Here is a 16,804-nt window from a genome sequence, read left to right on the forward strand (position 1 = left end):
ATGGTCAATCATCGCTCATTTGTGGGAAGTAGAGAGTAATTTCTTTCCTCTGCACTTCCACATAGCCTTCATTTATTTTATTTATTTGTTTTCCTCCCCTTTTTTTTTTTTTTTTTTATTTTCCCTTTCCCCCTCCCTTTTCCCCTTTCCCTTTTTATTTCCCTTTAGTTAAATTGTTTAGTTCATAATAATCTTTCTTTAATTATTATTATTATTTCCCTTTAATTAAATTATCCTTATCTCAACCCGTGAGTTGTTCTTTGATTTACTTCTCCCCCTCCTCATCTAAGGACGGGGAGTGAGAGAGCGGTTGTGGTGTTTAGCTGCCCAGCACGGTAAAACCACCACAACATACAGCCTCCATCACAAAATTTGCCTGGTTCCAAGGTATTCAGTACCCTCTTAACATTTCTTCTGCTTTTTCAAACCATATGAATGTATGATCTCTCTTATATTCTGAAGTGCTCCCAACATCCTCTGAAACTGAAAACAGCATACTTTCTAAAGGAAATCTTAGATTAAGGCATGTACATAGCTTTTCCTGTATTTGCAGAGATGAAAAGTGCTTACCCAGAAACTAGCTTCTCGCATTTGTCACAGTAACAAAGTGGATGACACATTTTTTGTACGGTGTCCTTGTCACTGTCACCTTGACTTAGTAATCGCTCCACTTCCTCCTGATTACCTGAAGCAATATGCTACAAAATGACAAGGAAAGAGAGAGAATGAGGAACCGATATAAAAAGAATTTAAAAAAAAAAAAGTAATTTACTAAAACACAAAACCAAAGGAACTGATTATTAAAGACATGTATTCAAGCATTAGAAAGCAGAAATTAACAATGTCACAGCACAAAACCCCTTAACAGGCATTCAGTACTAAAAAGAATCTGTTCTTGGCATACTTCACTTTCTATAAAAAAAAATTAAAACAATTCCCATTATTCTCTTTAGACTCAGTCACAAAATTGAGCTCCCCCTTTGCAAAAAACATTTCTATACAATTACTAAGTCTCTAGCCATAAGCTGCAAACACACATAATTAGAAGTTCTGCTTTATTTCCTTGTACAGGCAAAATTCCTTTAGAATGACAATATGAGATTAGCATATAATATGAAGCAGCTGTCAGGTGACTGCATTTAAATTATTTTAGCAACCTCTTTAATTTTAAGCACTGAAAGTAGTGAGTGACAAGCAGCTATGTGTGCTTTAAATGGGCTGATCAACACCAACAGCAGTAGCATTTCATCCTCATCTGAGTCCAAATTTCTTAGGCATTGAAATCCGTAAAACTGTTTTAACTTGGTAATGTTTTGGCACAGAAACACAAATACACTTTTAACAGCTACTAATATACATGTATATTTTGTAGTACTAACATAATTAACACTGCATTCGATTTCAGAAAATCAGAAAGGATGGTATACAAACATGAAATAAGTAGTACATACATAATGCCACCATTATTTACCTTAAATAAGCAATCTATTGGGGTAGCAGAAATCTGGGACAACAAGTTCATCTTTTGTCTTAAAAGCAGCTTGTCACACAGTCTGTCAGATTCCTGAAGGTAAAATAAATAGATACATACTCACATGCAAGTAAAAATGAAGTAGCTTAACAACATTATTAGTTTTTTAAAACATACATCATCCATTAACCACTTTTTAACTATTAGTCAGTTTCACATTTAGGATTCTATTTCTAAGGCTTAAAGGATCGCACAACTGCTGTCCAAAGAAAAAATAAGTAGATGTTCACTAGAATATTCCTTTACTGTAGCTCTCCATGAGCTAACTAGGCAACTAGAAAAGACAAAGGCAACAAGAACTGTTGCCTTTTTTTTTTTTTTTAAGAACTGTAGAGAAGCTTTCTCGTGAACACAAATAAGGATTCTTCACTCTGGAAAAGATTTGACTGTGCAACAGTAGTCTATAAAATCACAGAAAGTCTGAAGAAAACAAAGAAAGAATGATTACTCGCTGTTCCTCAAAAAACTGTGACACCCAACGAAATCATCACGTTAGGTTTGGGAAAGGAACAGGGAGAAGCAAGAGAGGAGACAAAGTTCTCTTGCTATGGAACTCACTGACATGGGTGCTGCCAATGTCAAAAGTATAAATGGAGTCAAAAAGCCATTAGGCAAATTAATGTAAGGCATGCCTACTGGTGGCCACTAAACAGGATGACCCAGTTGCAACTCTGACTCAAAGACACTCATGAACTCTCTGCTGGTTACTGGAAAATAAAAGGTTATTTTATTACACGTGAAGTATTACTCTGCACCAGACTCACTCGTATTGCGTTTCCTACCAGTCTCTTGAAAACTGCAGATTCATCTAAGCAGACATGTAGCTCAACCCTCACGGTGGCAGCTCCTATTTTCTAAGAAATCTGAAGATATACTTTAGAAGAATATACATGTATATGCTTCCAAAAACAGTAGAAAATTCTCAAGTAAGATTTTGAAATGGCAGCATCGAACATCACGGGAAATAAAACCTTAATCCAAAGAAAACACTTTTCTTCTCATAGATGAAGACACTGGCACATAGTCATCATCCAAATATAACCAAAGAAATGGCATTCATTGCCAACCACAGGCAGTGGTTGACTACAATCAACTAACCCCCTAAAACTGGCAAGACTCCCAGCATCCACCAAACTGAAGATCACTGCAGTTAAGAATGAACACACAATTATCAGATCAACTTTGATAGTTTAAGATCTATGCTGTGGCTTCTGCAGTAAATACCAGATATAATGTCTGATTGAGCTCTTAACATGAGTAGCAAGTCAGCATGAACTTTCAGAAACTAGTGAACTGCAACTAAACAAGATCACTTGGACACCGAAAATGAAAAGTTAAGATTTTCTAGAAATTTCATTAAGGAATTTCAAAAATCAGCACAGACGTCTCTTGTAAAACTAACTAAAAAGCCCTCCACTGTTAGAGCCAATAATGCTGTTAGAAATATGCTGTTAGAAATGCGTTTGTGATGCCTACAGAGATAACAGCTGAGATCTGTACTTCATGGTAAATTGTCTGTAAACAGAATTTCTTTCAGTACTTTAAATATTCATACAGAGATTTTAGAATAGAAAATTATCCAAGATCACAGTAGAAACTGAGCAGCTACAAACAGAATAATATAGATCTGTTCCCTATCACAACATTAAAATCTCTTTCATAAAAGTCTCTTTGTAAATTCACTAGTCAAGTCAGCTTGTACATTCCTAACACATCTACACAGCCATGTGGCGGTATGCTTACAAGTTCTTCTTCCCTTATAATTGAACTCACAGTTTTTAAAGCATAAACTATTTAGGTAGAGGCATGCTATATTGGGCTATTTATGCTAACCTAAGAAACACTTTTTTCCTTGTACTGAAGGGTGAAAAAACATTAGCACATATACGAAGAATAAGTTGTTAGCTGATCTGAAATTTTTACTGGTTTTGTATTTAGATGCATGAAGGTGATGACATTCACTGATTTTTCAAACCTAAGTACTTCAGCGAAAGCTATCTATACATTGTCTTTCCAGAATTACAAGGCATGTGAGTGTGAGTGGTGATCTCCTTAGATAGGTTCTTCAGTGTGATTAGGAAGAAATATTTGATCAAAAATTTGTATTAACTAGAAAAAATGTTAAAGCTTTACTACAGATGTCAGTTTCTGAAAACTCTCATCAGAACTTCATGACCTGCTCCCATGTTTTGCATTTCCCCCCCTCAGAATCCAAACAACCAGTAAAACTTAGTGTACTTTTAATATCCTCCCTTCCACAGTGTATTTTATACTAAAAATGTCCCCAGTGTGAAAAAATTCGAGGGCCATTTAAGACAGCAATCCTTACACAGAGAGAAAGTCTTTATTTTGTTACATGAATCAGGAAAAAGTCCATCTCAGGTGAAACCTTGTATCTTAAAAATAGTACGAAGGTGGGAATAAAAAAGGAATGGCAGAAGAATCAGATATTGGTCAAAATATCAAGCAAAATAAGGCCTTCAAAGACAATATTGCTTGTAACTGCTTTACTTCAACTCCAGGAGTTACATAAAGATTTGCTTAGAATGGGACTTTTTCTGGTACGACAGATTTTAAATCTGATCACCTAGATTTGGATATACAGCCAAATATTAATGAGCTTTTTATCTAACATTATTTTCTATAAATAGAAAAAAGATTTGTACCTATAAGGGTATATCTACACACAGACCTAATCCAAGATGATTTCTACAGATAATTCAGGACTCGCAAAAAGGATCTCCCACTCTTCATCCCAAAAACTTTATTATCCTTAGCTTGTTAGTCTTCCTTTCCTGATCTCTCCTATGTGCACTTCTTCAGTTCCAACTTCACGGCCACCTACAGCTTTTTTCTATGCAAAAAATCTAAATACTACTGATTTTCTAGTGCATAGCTCTTACCAGCTCCCTGCCTCAACCTTCTGAGGTAGGTCTTGCTACATATTAGCTGTGCATAGAAATTTAACAAGGATCCAATACTCATTAACTGGAACCCCATTAAATAAATTTGGCAATTGACAAGCACCAGAAAATATGGAGTTCTCTTGTGCCATCAGTTACACACTTGTCTCCTCCTCTTGACCCCCACCCAAAATGTCTTTCCAAGACTCACATCATCTTGGGTGAAGGAATTCAGCATGTTTTCAAGTGCTTACTTCATGAAGGTGATATGCCCATTATCCCACAGGGTACATTGGTTCCCTGCAGAGTTCTCCTTCTGTAGTTAGTTAGCTTCTTTAGGGATTGGAAAAAAGCATTCATCAGCTGCCAGAAGTTCCATCTGAAGCCATCTATGAAATTAAATGTAGCCACATGAGGGGCTGTAATGAAGGCCAAGGGCACAGCAATGTTCCTGCTCAGATCCCACAACCTCTTTGAGCACAATCTGGAGACAGAAGCCATGGGACATCAACCTGACAACTGCTGCCCCTTGAAGGTCAAAGCAGCTCTTTTACTATACGATAAAGGAAGTAGGATGTATCTCAACTAGTAAGTCCCTGAAGGGACAGCAATTCCATCAGAAGTTCCTGCCGTGTTCTCCCACCTCCTCACTCCCCTTTCCCACTTTCTGTCAAGGAGCTACCTGCTACCTAGTTTGTCTCCTCATTGCCTGCCACCTTCTCCCTTTCCATTTACACCAGTGAAAAGGGTAGTGCAGCTCTTTCCTTTTCATGTGTTAGAGAGCAAAGGGTCGCTCATTTCCTTGTCTTCAGGGTTCTGCTGTTCTTCCATCTAATCTTCAAGCCACACCTGGGAACTCCCCTCCTTTACTCTGCCTTACACATTGTTTGTTCCCTATACACTCACTGAAAGTAGAGAGCAGGAAACTAGCACCCCGAGACTGGAGCTCTTCCAGCTGAGATATGGAGGAAAACATTGCACTACTATATTGTTCATAAGAGCAGGTAGACAGCAGCATGAGACTGCCCTTATATCAACTGCACAGAGATATTTCATCTCTCATATTTCAAGACAAACACCTCCCAGAGAAATAAGTCCATTTTACTTGGCAGCAGCATTTATCAAGAAGCTATAGTCAGACGGCAATCCCAGTAAAAAGAATGCTATCCTCAGCCATGTAAGGAAGGATAGGACCTGGCGTTTCACAGGAGGTAGTTTATTTTCTCCAACTTGCTCATGTTTTTGTGGAAGACAGTTCTACTTCGGCTTCAATTCTCCATCCAGACCATCAGCATTGCTATTTGTACATCGATAATTAATGACAGCCAAGTGACTGCAGGAAGCAAAGTTGACTGGCAGGTTTTCCTTTTCAACCAACATATATTTTTCTTAATCAGAATTCAATACAATACAAACAAGAAATACTACAGTCTCTTTACACACAAAAAGAAAGTGCCTTTTTTTGTGTATAAAAACTCATGCATTACAAGTTAATGGAAAGATTCCAGAAAAGAACAAAACCCACACCAGCAAAAGACTAAAATGACAAGTGTTTTTTCTTTAAAGATTATGCCCCATGTTGTCCCATCCCAAGCACTGCACACTGAGCCGTTGCCAGCCCCTGCTTCACAGTTGGGCAGACAGACATATTGAATTAATTCCAATTCTGAGTTCACTCCTTTTGATTTCCACATCAGATCACAAAAATCTAGTTTTGCAATAGCAGATTTTTTAAATGAGTAGTTAAGACTGGATTCCTTTAATAAATAAATTAGATTACAAAAATTTAGATTCTCAGATTACTTTTAGAAAACTTTTTAGATTACAAAAGTTTCTAAAGTTACATCAGTATCATCCTTGATTGGCCTGCAGGGATTTGACCTGATTAACAGAAGGTCTAGCTGCCCAGGAGCAAATAACTTATGCATCCACAAGCTTCCTAACCCTGCTACGTTAGAAACCCTGAGAGCCAAACTTGACCTTCAAGCACCACCTAATATCATAGTCCTGCACTCCCATTAAACTATTAACTTGGTGCAGAGTAATCTACACTGCAAACACTTGGTATTTAGACACTATTAATATTTACTAATTTTACATTACACTGCAATCTCCATTCTGCTAGCCAGGTTTTTTAAAATTAAAAGTTTGTGTAAGCTCGAGCTATGCCTACTCTGATGTACTGCATTGCTTTCACAACCACAACTACAGGAGGTATTAAAAGCTTATTGAAAATTCAGCTATTGAAAGTAGGTCTGTCATTTTTTTCTGATCATATGAAGAGGCAAACTTAACATTTAACTACTTCCTCTAGGAGTGTACAGCGAACAAGTGTTGCTACAGGACTAGGACTTCATTCAAATATTTTAGATTCTGCTTCAGGTATAGTTGCCTCCTAACCAATTCCTTAAAGTGGGAAAAAAAGGAGCTCATATTAGCTGTTTGCTTCTTTTGACCAATTTACCCCTACAGTGGTGCAATCCAACAAGCTTATCAAAAATCACATTTAACAGTCTTTAAGAGTAGCTTACTGTTGTTCTGTCAGAGAGGTTGCCTTGTCGTATATATTCTATTGCAGCCTCAATTGAGGTTAGACAGTATCCTAATTCATCCTTCACTGAACTGCAAAGCCTGAAGTTCTTGATGTAACTCAAGTTGGCCATCCTGAAATAAAAAGTTAAAGCCTCTAAAGATAAGATGTCACTATAGCAAGACATACTTTAATACAACTCATCTTAGGCAGTGCAGGCAGACAGTAAATGGAGGTTAAGAAAAAGCTTCTAAAGAAATTGTTAGGCTAGCAAAACCATAGCTGTTTTGAGCTTTGTGATTGGATTAGAGCACTACTACTTTTAACTGTCCGATAAAAATTTAAGAATTAGATATAAAGTACATGAAGGATGGGATAAGGACAGTGGTAAGAGAGCATATCACAAGTTTCAAGCATCTTAAAGCACCAGTGTAGATATCTAAATATTAAAAGGAAAAAATTCTAATATTTGAGATATGGGATACACCAACACAACTCAGTTCAGGTACAGATGAAAGGTTTAGGTAATTTTTTCCTGGGAGTGGTGTGAGATAAATAGAAGGGCATAAACAAAAGCAAGCAATTAAGCATTCAAACTATTTCTTTACACAAAGTGTATCAGGCACATAGAATCTGCATAAAGGTTATAGTTCCATCATAGATGAAGTCTATATGGGATACATAGATCGAGTAAATGGAAGATCCTCCCATTAAAATTGTTTTCTAGACTGGGAATCAGAACATACAGCACTTCCTGATAGCACTTCCAGAATTCCTGATAGGCCCTTAATTCTATTACATTTAACACATCTTTGCTGTTTGTCCTACTAAAAATAGCTTACTGCATTACAGCAGCTCCTCTAACACTTTAGGTAGGTTGTTACTAAATATCCAGAAGCATTTGCCCCTACAGCACTGTTATGTAAAATACAATTGAGCTATATATAGCCAAAGAAGTTACATACCAGTTTGGGATTTCTGTTTTTACAAGTAAATAAAGCAAAACAGAGAGAAGATCATCTGCACACACAGCTTCCACATTAACTAAAAGAAAGAAATTACATATTAGTCATGCCTCTTAAGATTAAGGATCAGCTCTTAGTAGAGTGTATTAAGTAACCAAAGCAGCCTTTCAAAAGTATGTTCTCAACCTCCCTTCAAAATAGACTGCCAGGAGCCAAAATAAATACAGTTGCAGTATTTGATTAGCATTTCCTCCTTTCTACACAGGAGGAGACAAAGCACTAGCTCAAAATTTCTTGATGACAAATGCTACCCTTTAAGTTGACATGCTTTTCCATATCCCAAGAGTCTTCCTGAAGAAAGGAAAGGATGCTGCAAAGAAGTGCTAGTTTAGGATAATACTACTAGGTAAATGGAGTAGTATCTTCTCTTTCCAGGCTTGATGAAATAAATATCAGATTAGGAGGTCCATCGCAGAGAGGCAAGCCCATCACAGAATGATTTCTGTGAATTCAGTGGCACTTTGAATACAACAGACAGAAAGCCTGTCTGACCACCCCCTCAATAGTGCACACTCCAGAAGATGCATCTCAACAGTATTGATTTCAAGATTATCACAAAGCACAAACACTGAGCATCGCTGCTAGATCATTAAAATGGATCACCCTCATTTCTTCTACATGAGAAAGTGTCCTAACACGTACAAACTTCTCAGATGCTCTAGCTAAAACACACACCTAACCAAGTACCTCATCTCACACCATGGAGAAGCATCTATCTCACATCCATTTTGCTTTTTGGAACACCTGCGAAGTAGACCTCAATCTAAATGTTAGCCCACAAGACTAATTCAAACATCTGTTTACATACCAAAGTGCTTTGTGCATACTAGTTAAGAAAAATAAAGCTTAAAATCAATTATTAATTCACTATTTACTGACCTCTTTGGCTAGGAGACTGCATAATAATTTGCACCACTTTTCGTAGGCAAAGTAGCTTCTGTTGAGGGGAAGTACATTTGTTCAGCTGACCCAGTTCTCGTTTTGCACGTGGTATATTAAAACTATGAAATAATTTGAAATAAATAGTTAGCATACATCACGGTTCCTATGCAGGATGTCCAAAACCAGAAGTTTGATCTCATTCAGAGCTGAAATAAGAAATGGCATTAAGAAAATTTCCATCCCCACTCCAAGTACATTTGCACTTTTGCACCCTGTAGAGTCAACCTTATGCACAAGAACACAAAAGAAAAGGAGATAAAAATCAGCACAACAGCTGCATTAAAATAAGAATTGCAAAGCTTTATTTTTTTTTTATTTCAAATGAATAGAAAAATAAGTCTGCTATTGTCTGAAGGATTACACTTTTTGGCCTGCCTGAGACCCATTTAAGATAAGATCCCAGTGGCTGCTCAAAAATCCACTCATCTCTCACCTGAACTCAGGCTTTACTCCAATGTCTTTTTGCTGGAGGTCTTGAAGGCTCCTCGTGATTTTGTTGAAAGCAGCATCCTAATCAACAGAAAGGCAACAGGTTTTTAAAATGCATTGAATTAATGTAACTAATCTTTAGCACAGAAACTCACCTCACTTGCCTCAATAGTCCCCACATATTTAAAGACTAGATCATAAATAGCATGGTGGATATACATCTGTGGGGAAAAAACAGTAGTTTAAGTATGAAAGGAACAGTTAAAATAGTTTGCCAATTATTTCCCTTAATTTCAGAAGCTTACTTCAACTGCTTGTTTAATCATATTCATCTGCTCTTCTTGCTTTGCAAGCATCTTCTAAAAAAAAAAAAAACACACAAAAAATGGCAAAAGTTAGACAGTTGATTGCTTACATAACACCATGTACTGTGCATTAAATGAAGTATTTACCAAGTGTGAATCTCTTAAAAGATGCTGGAGACATTTGGTATAAAGCGCATTGACAGAATCCTAAGGAGGTAAAAAAAAAAAAAAGGCTTTAAGATTTGGGTTAATCTGACTTGAAGCAACAGAGCATAAGTAAGCAAAAAAAGGAAATTTCTCCTGCCTTAGAAGTGTACAGTATCAACTACAGTAAGATAAGATTTTTAGCTAGAACAACTGCCTTAACCAGACAGTTAAGGTGTAATTTGTAATTACAAATTTTCTCTCTTCCCACCTTTCCCACAACTCTGGAAGATTGACACAGAAAATCTCAGGACAAAGATACCTAAAGCAGTGACAGGAATTATATTTAGTAAATTAAACATCGAGCAACTAGATACTGACTATGTAGTGGCGGAGATTTTTCCTTTCATGTTCTTTAAATGTTCGGTAGAAAGATGCTATGTATTTATCAAATCTCTCACAATGCCTTCCCAAGGATTCTCTAACATCTTCAATATTTTTAAGAGAATAGGAATTTGATGAAGCTGTAGATTCACCTAAAACAAAACCCAAGAGTTAACTCATTGAATATGTAAGCATGGTAAAGTACTTTCTGTCCCTAGATATCTAGCCAACTTGTGTGCAATGAAACATTAATTCAACTTAACATACTTTTAAAAGCAACACCTTCAGTTAACTAAGAGAACCTAATGCAATTAAATAACCACATTTAGAGCTGGCTCTTTTGCCTTTTACATCAAGCATTGGTTCGGAATATCTAAAATTGATTTTGCGTGCTTTTTTGCTGTGTGGTAATTTATTGCTACATACACAACTCAACTGGCATTGCCCAGGCCTGAAAGAAAAGCACAGCAACGTACTGACTGAATACCCATGCAGGAAGTCAGTGTGCTCTAAGCAAGCTGTAAAAAACCCATCTTGGATTTTTACATAACCTGTTCTTTTCTGAAAGCTTTTCTCTGAATGGGAGGGCAAAATCGCTCCATGTAAACGTTAAACCAAATCCCCTTTCCTTCTGAATAACACAACTGGATCCCTCACTTCAAATTCATGTGTTTTGTTTTGTTTTTTTTTCCACAAAAATTTCTCTAGGCAAACCCTTCATTTGCAACCAAAGGCTAGCTAATAACATGCTTAGCTCTCATTCATTTCAAACTACTTTAATATTACAAATTACCTCACTTCTGAAAGACCGCTATACAACTACACTAAATAGCCAAAAAAGGAACTCCACAAGAATATTTTTATACATGCATTAATATTTATAGTTTGAGTCTATATGTATTCCAGGTATTTTCTCTAGAATAACTTCAATACTTCCCTCACAGTACTGTTTTCACACTTGTCTGGCATCACTTCACTTTGTCCATTTGAAATGAATAATGACATTATGTATTAAGATCACATCCTTATATTTCAGAAAAAGTGTGTGTTTTAAGTAGCTTCAGTTACTTTTAATTAGCTAACATAGATTTGTTATAAAATTTCACAAGGAAACCCCAATACATTCAAAACTTTAATGACTTTGGAAATAGTGTTCCAGCCTCATCAAGAGGATTTTCAATGCTAGGCCACAAAGTAACATATTCAACATAATGGGGAGACACAATCACCAGATGCACTACTTTGTAGCTATGCAATACAACATCTAAACACTACAGTGACTGTGAAAGTTTATTTCAATCTAGTCTTGTGCATCCACCTTACATCTGAAAACAGATGTCAGGTTTAAGAGATTAAATACTACTTTTAATTAGTCAACACTACACAGTCAACACTGCAAAAAAAATCCAGCTGGATCAAGTTTTCCACTTTTTTTTTTTTTAAACTGTGGAGACCGGGATGTGTAGACTTAAGTATGGCTGGCAGCAACTTCATATGTCTTTCCACCAACATACCAGCATCCACATCAGCACATTAGTAAATACTGGGAGCTTTCAACCAAGCCAGCATTTTTCAGAATGAAGAAAATGTATTAAACAAAGACACTAATTTATTCACCATGCAAACAAGACATCACTTCAATACATACCTGAGCTTTCTGTTTTTTCCAGTGGATGAGCTATGCACAAAATACTAAAGCTCTCTTCTTTTTCATTGTAAAATGTTTCTTCAAAAAGTACAGGGACTGAAACATGGTGACTAAAACCAGTTCCTAAAACGATGAGGTTTCCTTGTATGAAGATCTCCTGAAACAAACAAAAAAAAAAGATAGTGTAAAGCTCCTGAAAAAAAATCATAATAACTAGGCAATGAAGAAATGAGTAATATTTTCAGGGAAAGAAGAGGATCTTTCAAGACAAGAAAGCCACAGATTTGAGATTTTTTTGTATTCTCATGCTGTGTAGACTGAAGTTGGAATTCCTTCAGCCTGCAACAGGTAGCTTAACCTTGCTTACATCCATTTTCCTTACAAACTCACTATTACAAGAGGTTTCAGACATCCTACAAACTAAAGTGACTATTTGCAGATTTTTAAAGCACTTTTAGTAGAAAGGAAACAAAAAACGACTTATATTTGAAGTCTAGAGCCCAGCTTCAGAAAAATACCATATATCTTTGTCTACGTTTTTCATGCTTATCTTCTAAAGCAATTCCAGTGTGAATATCTACAGTAGGAAGATCTAGATGACTGCTTGCAAACCAGTGCAAAATCAGACTATTGCAAAAATGACAAGTGAAAAAAATTCATTAAAAGAGTATGCAGTGCTAGCATTGGTTATCATGCCTTGTCTTTAGAATAAGTCTCTACTCTATTTATTGAATTAATTAATCAGGCCTCAGATCCAACTCAATACCATCCAAATTGTCTTAAGCATTAGTGAGCCTGAATCCGTGTACAATATAGGCAAGCTACTATTTGCCTGAAAGCTAAAGATCACTTGGTTATCTTAGTAATAACGGTCTTTCTGCCTCGCAATAAAATTCCTAACAGCCACAAGTGGGGATGACCCATTTTGTTCACAAAGATTGAATTGCTAAAAAACACAGACAAGCTTGAAATAGTAGTAAGCTGAAAATGAGAGGCAGCAACACCATCTAAATAGGACAACTATTCTTGTGTACATGCCAAGACACAGCTTTTGCTAGAAAGCAATGTAAACCTTAGAACGAGCTTAGATGGGCAGCATACTTCTTTTGCAAGTTAGCTACAACTCCTCACTAACTCCTGTAACCATTAGTTCACACTGTCAGTCACAACTGCAGCAAATAATTTCCTGGAGTGTCCCCAAGCCACATTTAGATATCATAACAGAACTACCTTTCCATTTAAGGTCTGAAAATTTTCCTCTAGTGGCCTCAAAACATAGGATTCAAACTGGCAGGTAGAAATACGGTTGCTTGAAAGGCTTCCTTTGCATGGAACTAATACCTTGGGGAAAAAAAAAAAAAAAAAAAAAACAACTCAGACAAATGCAAGACATCACCAGCTAAACCCTAATCACTTTTGCCTTTTACATTCCTTTAGAGGCATGCAGTTAAATCTGGCTTATACACATTTACCAGCAAGTGTGGCAACTGAGAGCTGTTTTCAGGTGTGGGTTTTTTTTTTTTTTTTAATAGAAAGGAAAAGCCATACATACAGCTAACAAAGTTTAATTTTTTGACTTATCTGAATGAGAACAGATGGAACTGAAGCAAACAATGAGATGAAATCCCATATAAGTTACCTGCACCAGTCATCTGAATGATCTAAACACGGCAGCTAGTAAAATTGCAATATATTTTAAAACTAAAAGGAAATATTATCCGAATGAAGAATAAGCCTAAGTTAAAAAACAACTTGAGCCTACTGTAACTAAAAGATTGGCAGATGGACACATTCTTAATTAGCACACAAGACACATTTTAACATTTGCATACACTACACGAGTCTAGTTTTCAACCTGAACAACCTGTTGGTACTGCCAATTTATTTCTTAGTGATATTTCAGGCATAACCAGATCAGAACTAGACTGTTTTGATACACAGAACAGCGCAAAAGGATACTAAAAACTTCATTCCTTTTTGAAAGTTTGTCTTTTTTGCCACATTAACCTTTAGTATGACTAAATCATAATGTAACATGCACATCTGGTTTAATATAGTAACACGCATTTATTCATAATAGAGCCTGACTGAACTCACCAATTGTCTATTGAGGTAACCAAAATAACTACCACTAGCTGGCAATTAACGTTATCTTAAGCATCTTGACTTCAGTGCAAAATCTACATTCTTATTATTAACCCAATCTGCCTTGGAATTTTCTTTTAGTCGCATTATTCTCCACTCAGAGGAACTTATGTACTTTGGAATATAGCACTGGATGGGCACTTTCTAATTACAGCAAAGTATAATGCAATTAGAAAAAAAGTGAAGGAAGCGTGAAGTCTGTACTCTAACAGAAGAGTGGTGTTCCCTTCAATACAAGGTACACATTATACACGCTGTAAAGATCTCTCATTGGTAACAAACATGAAGCAAACGTTCTTCCTGTACTTGGATGCTTTCAGAAATAGTGTCTTCAAGACAATTCTACTCCTAAAATAAGATACTTTTTTTTTCTTCAGAAATGACAATGACTCAATACAAATGTTTTTATCCTAGCAACGTACAGCAATGCCATTATCAGTACCAGAATCACCAGCATAAGAGGTCAGACTTGAGAACAGAGACTATTTTTGAATATTAACTGCTCATCTGAGTTCTGCAAATATTTGACAGATTGTTGCCTTAACAAGCTAAGTGCTCAACCATTCATTGTTCATATTCCCCTGTATTCTTCTTAACCTATACAAATCACTGTATTCAATTTTAGTAAGTATTTATAGAAATATGCTTGTTGTTCTACATATGAACACTGCAATAGCCATACCCACTAAAAGCTAGCAAGTTCATATGAACCTGTAGTACAGTTAACACAAAGAATTAAGGATAAGATTAGGATAAGGATGTCAAGGATATTTGATAACAGCATACAGACAAGACCAGTGAACAGATTTTAGCATTTCTGCTAATCTACACCACCTTGGTAATAAAAATTGAAAAAGCCCTATCCAATTAAGACTTAAATTTATAATCTGGTAGCAATAAAATGGGGGTAGCAATAAATAATATATATATATATATATATATAAAATATATATTTTTTATATATATAAAATATATATTCCAAATATAAATATATATATATATTCCATTTGGAATGGGTTATTTGGATCAAGACTTACTGCAGAATATTCAAATCAAGCTTCTTAAAGGACTGCATTTTTTTTTTTTATTCCAGCTCAGTTTGTTAGCTTTGTTTTGCTATGTAAAATGCTGTCAGAAACAAGCGATTGTCTGTCCACTAACAATTTCAGGTGGTCAATCTTACCTTAAGCTTTACAAGCAAGTAGAAGGACACACAACGCTGTTCATATCAAAGAAAAATAGTTTTGTGTGAAGTTTAGAAACAGTACACACTTCCATCTTTTACTACCATGCATTTATTTGGAGGTCCATAAGCATGTCATTAGCAGGTAGGCTTGCACTGATCATTTATGAGTCTTAGTAGACATGATTTAAATCCATATCATTACTATTTATTAAGCAACTTTCAAATACACTGTATACTTACAATACCATGGAGCTCTGCAACTTTAGTACAGAGATCAGGACGACGCTTCTGAATGGCCAAATAAAAGGGATTTTTCAAGATATCTTCATCATACATAGCCATATGGACTTCAGATATTCCAAGGAGATTTTCTTAAAAGAAGGGCATATAGAGAATGGTTAATACATCATACACGGTATCTGTGAAAGTACTATATACAGAAATACCACAGGAGCAGTTTGATTCCTTGTCCAAACAGAAAAAAAGCAGTTTCAGGTCTTAATATCACAGAATCACAGAATTTCTAGGTTGGAAGAGACCTCAAGATCATCGAGTCCAACCTCTGACCTAACGCTAACAGTCCCCACTAAACCATATCCCTAAGCTCTATATCTAAACGTCTTTTAAAGACTTCCAGGGATGGTGACTCCACCACTTCCCTGGGCAGCCTGTTCCAGTGTCCAACAACCCTTTCGGTAAAGAAGTTCTTCCTAACATATAACCTAAAACTCCCCTGGTGCAACTTTAGCCCATTCCCCCTCGTCCTGTCACCAGGCACGTGGGAGAACAGGCCAACCCCCACCTCACTACAGCCTCCTTTAAGGTATCTGTAAAGAGCAATAAGGTCGCCCCTGAGCCTCCTTTTCTCCAGGCTGAACAAGCCCAGCTCCCTCAGCCGCTCCTCGTAGGACTTGTTCTCCAGGCCCCTCACCAGCTTCATAGCCCTTCTCTGGACCTGCTCAAGCACCTCCATGTCCTTCTTGTAGCGAGGGGCCCAAAACTGAACACAGTACTCGAGTTGCGGCCTCACCAGAGCCGAGTACAGGGGGACGATCACCTCCCTAGCCCTGCTGGTCACACTGTTTCTTATACAAGCCAGGATGCCGTTGGCCTTCTTGGCCACCTGAGCACACTGCTGGCTCATATTCAGCCGACTATCCACCATCACACCCAGGTCCTTCTCTGCCTGGCAGCTCTCCAACCACTCATCTCCCAGCCTGTAGCTCTGCTTGGGGTTATTGCGCCCCAGGTGCAGGACCCGGCACTTGGCCTTGTTGAACTTCATGCAGTTGACCTCAGCCCATCGGTCCAGCCTATCCAGATCCTCCTGCAGAGCCTTCCTACCCTCAAGCAGATCGACACACGCACCTAACTTGGTGTCATCTGCAAACTTACTGAGGGTGCACTCAATGCCCTCGTCCAGATCATCGATGAAGATATTAAAGAGGACCGGCCCCAGCACCCAGCCCTGGGGGACGCCACTAGTGACTGGCCTCCAACTGGACTTGACTCCATTCACCACGACTCTTTGGGCCCAGCTATCCAGCCAGTTTCTAACCCAACGAAGCGTGCGCCAGTCCAAGCCAAGAGCAGCCAGTTTCTTGAGGAGAATGCTGTGGGAGATAGTGTCAA

The 16,804-nt window shown here is 37.2% G+C and overlaps 1 protein-coding gene across 4 annotated transcripts in view; it reads right to left on the minus strand.

Annotated features, from left to right (window-relative positions):
- The window catches only part of ANKRD27 (ankyrin repeat domain 27), a 46,193-nt gene that overhangs the window by 19,269 nt on the left and 10,120 nt on the right, over positions 1-16,804 (minus strand). For all 4 annotated transcript variants that reach the window (XM_084294538.1, XM_084294539.1, XM_084294540.1 and 1 more), the window contains 13 exons: positions 15,413-15,543; positions 13,072-13,182; positions 11,842-11,998; positions 10,191-10,345; positions 9,813-9,872; positions 9,666-9,719; positions 9,516-9,581; positions 9,365-9,441; positions 8,869-8,990; positions 7,930-8,008; positions 6,966-7,098; positions 1,472-1,564; positions 571-698 (listed from right to left, as the gene is read on the minus strand). In XM_084294538.1, coding sequence (XP_084150664.1) covers positions 571-698; positions 1,472-1,564; positions 6,966-7,098; positions 7,930-8,008; positions 8,869-8,990; positions 9,365-9,441; positions 9,516-9,581; positions 9,666-9,719; positions 9,813-9,872; positions 10,191-10,345; positions 11,842-11,998; positions 13,072-13,182; positions 15,413-15,514 — 1,337 coding nt within the window. In that variant the 5' untranslated portion in view covers positions 15,515-15,543. The remainder of the gene's footprint in view (positions 1-570; positions 699-1,471; positions 1,565-6,965; positions 7,099-7,929; positions 8,009-8,868; positions 8,991-9,364; positions 9,442-9,515; positions 9,582-9,665; positions 9,720-9,812; positions 9,873-10,190; positions 10,346-11,841; positions 11,999-13,071; positions 13,183-15,412; positions 15,544-16,804) is intronic.

The sequence above is a fragment of the Netta rufina genome, assembly GCF_964035555.1.
Source record: "Netta rufina genome assembly, chromosome: 13".
NCBI lineage: Eukaryota > Metazoa > Chordata > Aves > Anseriformes > Anatidae > Netta > Netta rufina.